This window comes from Arachis duranensis, chromosome 9 (assembly GCF_000817695.3).
Source record: "Arachis duranensis cultivar V14167 chromosome 9, aradu.V14167.gnm2.J7QH, whole genome shotgun sequence".
NCBI classification, from domain to species: Eukaryota; Viridiplantae; Streptophyta; class Magnoliopsida; order Fabales; family Fabaceae; genus Arachis; species Arachis duranensis.
In genome coordinates this window covers 39,331,316-39,338,571 of record NC_029780.3, presented here as the reverse complement: position 1 = coordinate 39,338,571, position 7,256 = coordinate 39,331,316, and the positions used below count along the sequence as shown (strand labels likewise).

Sequence of the window (7,256 nt, the reverse complement as noted above, 5' to 3'; positions counted from 1 at the left end):
ATTAGAATCTCATTCAAGAATTATTTTTCCAAGACGTTGTAGACATGATTTTGTTAGTTAAAATTCAGCAGAGTAGGGACAAATTGCAATGGGATATGAACAAATTCAAGCAATATGATACAGCTTCAAGTTACAGAATTGGCTATTTATTTCACCATCCGCCTCTGAAGCTTTGCCCTAATTATATGCAGCAGAAAAAGCCGTGGATTGATCTATGGAAGTTGAAATTGCCTCACAAAATTTAGCTATTTATCTGGAAAGCTCTCCATGATCGGCTTTCGGTGCTTGCTCAGATTCACCACCAAATCCCTATATCGCCAATATGCCCCTACTGTCATGAAGCCAGAAACAATCAGTCATTGTTTGATCGATTGCTCTAGAATCAAAGAAGTATGGTCTCAGAATTATCTTCGTGACTGTCTTCCCTTTCAGAGCCCTAACGACTTTTGGACATGGTGGACTGCATCAATAGAGATGCTTAACCTGTTGAAGAATGCTGATCGTAATTCTCAATTGCTTGCCATCATTTGCAGGAACTGCTCGAAAGCTTGCAACCAGTTAATTTTTGAAGGTTCTACTTCAATGCCGTCAGCCATTCTAGCGAGCTCTGTCAAGTTGCTCTGTGAAATCCAAGGAACTCCCAGTTTAGATCGTCATCTCCAAGAGGCAAACTCTTAGTTTCATTCAATTTGATTTATCATTTTTTTTAAAGATTTTTTTTCGTTTCTTGACTACGTTGGATGAATACCTTCAGTATATTGTTTTAAAAAATTCCCACCTTTTATTATGCTGTCTTGTTTTTGAACATCTTTGTATTTTATTTTTTAATAATTAATGAAATATAACCTAATATTTTTTTTAAAAAAAAGAGAAATCATAAAAATCAAAAGTAATTTAAAAATAAAAATAATATATAAAAAAGCGTGACATTATCCATTAAAAAGAAAATATCCAATTCGTTTCTTTGGATCATTTATTAGCTAAATTAGGCGATTGAAACCCTAACGTTAAAGTAATTATTTACAAGGCATAAAAGTTAGCGGATACACACCTACGGATGAATAATATTATACAAATTTGCAATATTGAGGTAATTGCCTAGTTGGTTGTAAGCGAGTGCGCCGAGCCGTGTAAACTGTAAAGCAAAGAAAACCAACAATACTGGCTCCGTGTCGGTAAATTGCCGGTACAACCCATGCCTTTCATAACGTCCCTTTCCTCTTGCTTTGCTACGTGCGCCCCCCTTCTCACCATAAATATATAATTCATTTTTTCCGAATATAATTATTACTTTAAAAATTATAAATCAGAAAAAAGCGTTCTTATTTTACACTGGGACGACGGATCCTTCTTTCTTTTTCTTTTTATTATTATTATTAATAATTTTTTTCCGTTAATTATTAATTCAACAAACACGGCACCATTAATTAATTTCTCTGAGTCTATGTAGCTCACTCCACCATTAAGAGGAAGAAGATCACACTTCTTAATTCTCTCGTTTGATAACCATGATTCTTCGTTAAACAAATACTCACTACTTGTTTTAATTTCCTAGAGCTACTTCAGTTTCATACTTCTTTCCTCTGCGAATCGGGTGAGTGCTACGCTTCTTGCTTCTCTATATCAATGCTTAACTTAAAAACTTTTATACCGCTGAATTTTGAGAACTTTAAGTTCATGGAATAATCTAGATTGTTTTAATTTTTATTTTTATTACAGAGGACGGGTTCAGTTGAGTCGACTCGCTGAGCTGCGACTACTTGACTCGTTCCAACCTCGTCTTCTTTTCTTCTTCTTCTTCTCCTTCTTCTTCTTCTTCTTCCTCGAAGTGAACGATTTCGGTGAAACGCTGTCGTTTTAGGTGTTGCTGATCTCGATTTTATTTTATTTTATTTTTCTGTCTTGGGAGTACTACAGTCCTTCGGTGTAATCATGAGCAAGGTGCATCTTCTCGAAATCGAACCCAAGGAACTCAAGTTCATATGTGAGTGAAATTCTCTATGATACAAACTGTATTGGGATTTATGCTAGATGCGAACGATGCTCCTAGTTTCGTTTAATTTATTTTCATGTCTAAAATAGTTTATAATCAAAATCTTACTAGTTACTAGGACTTTTGTTGAAAAATAAAATAAGATAAAAAAATTGGGAAAAAATAAATAAAGGGAAGATAATTTTTTTTCCCTCTCGAAATTGGTCAAAGAATGCATGCTGTGTGTCTGTGATCAGAGTTTGACGTATCTGCCTGTCTTTCCATTCAAATATAGCTAATTGAGTTCATGATTTTGCTGTAATAATAGTCCACTTCGTTTTCATTTTTGTGCATGTGCTATCAATTCTCTGATACGGCATTTTTTTTTCTTTTTTTAATTTTATTCTAATTTTTGGAATTCATAGTTGAATTGAAGAAGCAAAGTTCATGCTCGGTTCAGTTGACTAATATCACCAACCACTGTGTTGCTTTCAAGGTCTGAGCAAGTTCCTTTGATCCACACTCCTTGGCACTATTGGCATTGAACGATGAAGAGATAATTTTTTGATTTGGTGTATTATTTTCAGGTCAAGACAACTTCCCCTAAGAAATATTCAGTGCGGCCTAATGTTGGCGTTCTTTCACCTAAAGCTACTTGTGAATTCATTGGTAATCTCTGTCTTTTGTTTTTCTGTTTGTTATTTTTCCTTTAAACCCTTTGACTTGTTTTGCCATGCTAAGTCAGTGTAAGTGGATTTTATGTGACTTGTAAGGGAGATTCAATAATAGTATTTATTGTTCTGGTTGGTATTGGAGGGGGCTGCTTGTAATTTGTTCACCTGAATTCATCTTCAAATTTAATGCTGTCTTGCAAGTATAGTCATTCTGGTGGAAAATTTTTGCATAGATGCTAAGTGAACCTGAATTGAGCACATTATGCTAGAATCAAATATGGTTATGTTTTGTGTTTACAGTTTTCTTTGATTACATATAATAGCATTTCGACTATAAATTGTTGTGGTCCAAACATAATCTTGCTTGGTAGCCAGCAGTTTCTGAACAAAGAATTTAACCTCAACACTTTGTTTTTGAGAAATATCCATTTTCCAATAACTATCAGTGGGTAATGAATTTTGCAGATTTGATAATTTATTCTGTGTATCATTTCCCCCAAGTTGAATATTTACTGTTTATACTTTTGCATCAAACAGTTACAATGCAAGCTCAACGGTCAGCACCTTTAGATATGGAGTGCAGGGACAAGTTCTTAATCCAAAGCACAATGGTTTCTTCTGAAACAACTAGTGATGATGTTACTTCCAGCTTGGTACGGATAAAAGATATTAGTTAGGCTTAGGCTTGATATCTACTCTGATAGATTTTATCATAATTTCTAAATTTTCATATTTCTGACTCCTGTTTCACAATAAAGTTTGTCAAAGATGGAAGCAGATACATTGAAGAAAATAAACTGAAAGTATCCCTGACCAGCAAACCCAATTCACCAGAATTCTTTCCTATTACTGGAGACTTCAGGAATGGGCTTGATCATGAAAAGTTTCAGAAACATACTACCGATGAAATCCAATCGCCAGAACCCATGGTTAGAGAATACTTAACTGATTAACTGATGTTTGGGTCTATGTTATTTCCTTTTACCCATCTCTTTCTCTCTCGTGAAGATTTCAAGTCCTTGAAGAAAGATAATTGATTTTTCTCATTAGTCATTACATATTGTATGGATTTGTTAGTTTTTATCTATGTATTGTTGTTACCTTCCAATCTGAAAAGTACATTATCAATTATATATCATGCAGTTGCATAACATACAGTTAAGGCTGTTTTAGACCTTTCTTCACCTTCCTTGTTTCCTCTAGTCCTTACTCTAATCAATTTATAACATGTTCACTCTATTATCATATTGTTACTCTTTGTGCATGTATATGGATTATCAATTTTAAAATTCCAATTCATACTTGTTAGTGTTTTTTGTTGAATATGTAGGCTCTTAAGAATCCAGATCATCACATTTTCAAAGAGTTACTAAAGCTTGAAGAGGATCAGGATTTCAAGCCAACACAGCATATAGAGGTGAAAACTATGAAGGATGTAGAGATGCCAGAAGAATCAGCAGTATTAAAAGTGTCAAAAGATGAGAAGCTGAACATGGTCAAGGATGTAGAGGGAATGAAGCCAGAGAAAGCAGAATTAAAGGTGTCAAAAGCTCTGGATTTAAACAAAATAAACAATATAGAGGAACCAAAGCTAGAAAAGGAAGCACGGTTATTGTCAAAGGATCAGGAGTTGAAACCTGTAATGGATGTAGAGGAACTGAAGCCAGAAAAAGAATCCGAGCTAAAACTGTCAAAAGATTTGGAGTTGGAAACAGTAAAGAATGTAAAGGAATTGAAGCCAGAAAAAGAGTCAGAGTTAAAAGTTGTGAAGGGAATAGAGGAGCTGAAATTAATGAAAGCTATTGAAGAGATGAAGCTAAAACTAGATGGACTTGAGTCAAAACTAAATGAGGTGAGGCATTCTACCATTATATAATGAAATTTTTCTATCTACTTTCCAACATGACAATCCAGTAGCAGGCTTGCATGTTGAAGCAAATATGAATTTTGCTGACAACCAGATAAAGAAACTAGTTATTAATTCCTCCTCTTACCACTCTTTTTGGGCTTCTCTTTCCATTTGGGAGGTTCCAAATGTTATTTAGTGCCTTTCCAGTTTAGTGTGGTAGGTTACACACTTGTTTTTATTTAGTATGGGGGGTTTTATGTTTGTTATGGATTATGGTCCACCATAGGGTAGAACTGTATTAACGGACTTAACTTCCTTATATTTGAATAGTTGTAAGCCCATGATATTACCTATGCTCAAAATATCTCTGCAAAAAATCTTTTTCAGTTTACCTGTGTTATAACAATAGCAATGAAGCAATCATGGTTGGTAGTCATGCATTCCTTCGCTAAGGAAGGTGGTTGTTATAGCGGTTCTTGAGTTTTATGCTATCCATATTTATATTTATTTAATTGAAGTGATGATCAAGTTTCTGCCTCCTTTGCAGTCTGCAGTAACAATATCAAAGTTAACAGAGGAGAGGAGGCTAAACTATCAAGAAACAAAAATCTTGCAAGAAAAGCTGGTAAGCTTGAAAGTTGAAAATCACTTACTGGTTTCACTAGTAAAATGTTGAAGCCATGGCTCATTGGTTCTTACCATAATTCCTGAAATTGTTTATGTAAAGCAAATCCATCATAATTCTAGTAACTAAAGTACTATTTAATAAGGAAATCAAAAGAAAATACTTGTCACTGGTCAGGTATATATCCTCTCTATCATTTGTTTTTTTGTTATTTGTTGATAGTAGTTCTCCTTTTTCTTACTTGAAGTTTGTGCGTATAAGATATACTGGCTGCTACATTCGAATTATTTGTGACATGAACTTGAGAGTAATTTCTACTTTCTACCAGTTCCTCATTTTGGTGTCTGATGATCCTCTTGTAAAACTTAAGAAAGCCTCATTTCTTGATTGTAAGGCTGCCTTGTTTTATATTTTCAGGCAGAGGTTACCAAGAGAGGTCCAAGAAAGGTTCAAGTCGGGTTTCCATTTCTCTATGTCTGTATGGTGGCGCTTGTCTGTGTGTTCTTGGGATACCACCTTGACTGTTGACACCATAATATGCAGGAAACAACTAACATTTAGAGTTTGCTTCAAGACATGTTTGATAATAGCGCAGAAGTTTAGGCATAAACCCTCATTATATCGATAAATTTCATAGGATCTTTATACTTGAGGGTCAGTGATGTTTGATCTGATCTGATCTGTGTAGTCTACAATCATGTATTTTTCCGCTTTTGTATATGGAAAACTGCCATGATGAACAAGCTTGTAAAGGTAATGAGATATTTGCAATCAGCTAGATGACTTTATGTGTTAGAAATTGTTGTGTATTCTACTTGAGTTGGGATTGTTATCGTTCTCTTTGTAAACTTGTCTTTGATCAGAGCATCTCATTTTGCAATACTGAAAATTAAAATAATAAAATTGAAGCAAAATATATCTTATCAAGATTATCATTACCTAACAAAATATGTGATTTTTAATTTTGTTTTTTTCTAATGTGACGACGGAGATTCAGATTGTAGTGTGCTATTGGGAGGAGTATCACATTTGGGGTGGGGAATCAATTTAAAGGGGCTTGTAAAGTTTTGAACTCGGTTTGAGGTGTTACACTCTCGGGAACTGTATTCGTCACAAGCTACTTAATTATGCACAAAACAATTTTCAACTCTATATCAAATGGGAAAATTAATTCTCCAACATTGCTTCATTTATGATATTCATATTTGGTGCCTAATGCTACATTATGGCTCCCTAGTTGATTATCATAAAATTTTAAATAAGTTAAATATGCATTGTATATATACGTTTTGTTTTTGTTTTCGAAGATAGTAATATATTCATTTCTTAAACTGAGAATTGAATATAGTCGGGTATAAACTATAAACATGGACAACTTGCAAAAAAGAAAATGAAGGGAAAGCCACAAATAGCTTTTTCGACAAGTAACATAACTGTTTGAATAATAATAATAATTAAAAAAAAAAAAACAAGTAACATAACTGAAGGTAAAAAGAGTTAGGTAACATTTCTCCTTTGAAACGCTTCATTCATTTCTGCGGCTGAGGAGAAGATTAGTTTTTTTTCTTCTTTCAAGAAAATAAATTGGGAACATCAATTTTCGTTAACATATGCAACTTGATTTTTAAAGTTACACTCGCACTTTAATATGATTTTCAAAGTTTTAATTCAATCAATTTTATTCCCCAACTTAGTATCAGTGACTTAAGTTAGTCCTTGACTCTATTTTTGTCACAGTACCACGTTAATAGCGTAATTAGGAACAAATTGAGGTTAAAAAATTTTAATTATTACATCAGATAGTCATCAGAGAGTCCAATATGATCATTGTGAGTCCATCTCATCAGTATGTCATTAACGATTCTGTAATAAAAAAATACCATGTGGATTATACCAGGTAAAACCTCGGTCTAACCGTCATAAGCTCGAATCTCGGGTATACCCTACATGCACGAAACAATCTCGGCACGATTTTAAATACTAAAAAGATCTCGAACTACGTAACAAACAAAGCTAAAAATCATGAAGCTCTTACCAAGCACCACCATGCTAATCATCTATAAAACAGCATACGACCTCTGATCCAAGGACAAGCAAAGAAGACAGAAGAAAAAGCTACCGCAAGGTTCCCACTTT

At 34.0% G+C, this 7,256-nt stretch overlaps 1 protein-coding gene across 2 annotated transcripts; it reads left to right on the top strand.

Annotated features, from left to right (window-relative positions):
- Positions 1-1,381: 1,381 nt before the first annotated feature.
- Positions 1,382-5,939, top strand: LOC107465498 (vesicle-associated protein 2-2). Of its 2 annotated transcripts, none has more exons than XM_016084476.3 (9): positions 1,382-1,594; positions 1,918-1,984; positions 2,398-2,468; positions 2,560-2,641; positions 3,184-3,299; positions 3,405-3,575; positions 3,977-4,498; positions 5,043-5,120; positions 5,538-5,939. In XM_016084476.3, exons 2-9 carry the CDS (start codon positions 1,933-1,935, stop codon positions 5,646-5,648), a joined length of 1,203 nt encoding a protein of 400 aa, XP_015939962.1. In that variant the 5' UTR covers positions 1,382-1,594; positions 1,918-1,932; the 3' UTR covers positions 5,649-5,939. The 2 variants fall into 2 exon arrangements, with proteins under 2 accessions (XP_015939962.1, XP_052110235.1); XM_052254275.1 differs by having other exon boundaries at positions 1,720-1,984.
- Positions 5,940-7,256: the final 1,317 nt, after the last annotated feature.

Bases quoted from the DNA above. Each gene is read 5' to 3' on its own strand.
- LOC107465498 (XM_016084476.3), top strand. From the start codon at position 1,933: ATGAGCAAGGTGCATCTTCTCGAAATCGAACCCAAGGAACTCAAGTTC. The intron at 2,642-3,183 runs GTAATCTCTGTC...TGCATCAAACAG, and splicing joins AGCTACTTGTGAATTCATTG to TTACAATGCAAGCTCAACGG. The intron at 4,499-5,042 runs GTGAGGCATTCT...CCTCCTTTGCAG, and splicing joins TTGAGTCAAAACTAAATGAG to TCTGCAGTAACAATATCAAA.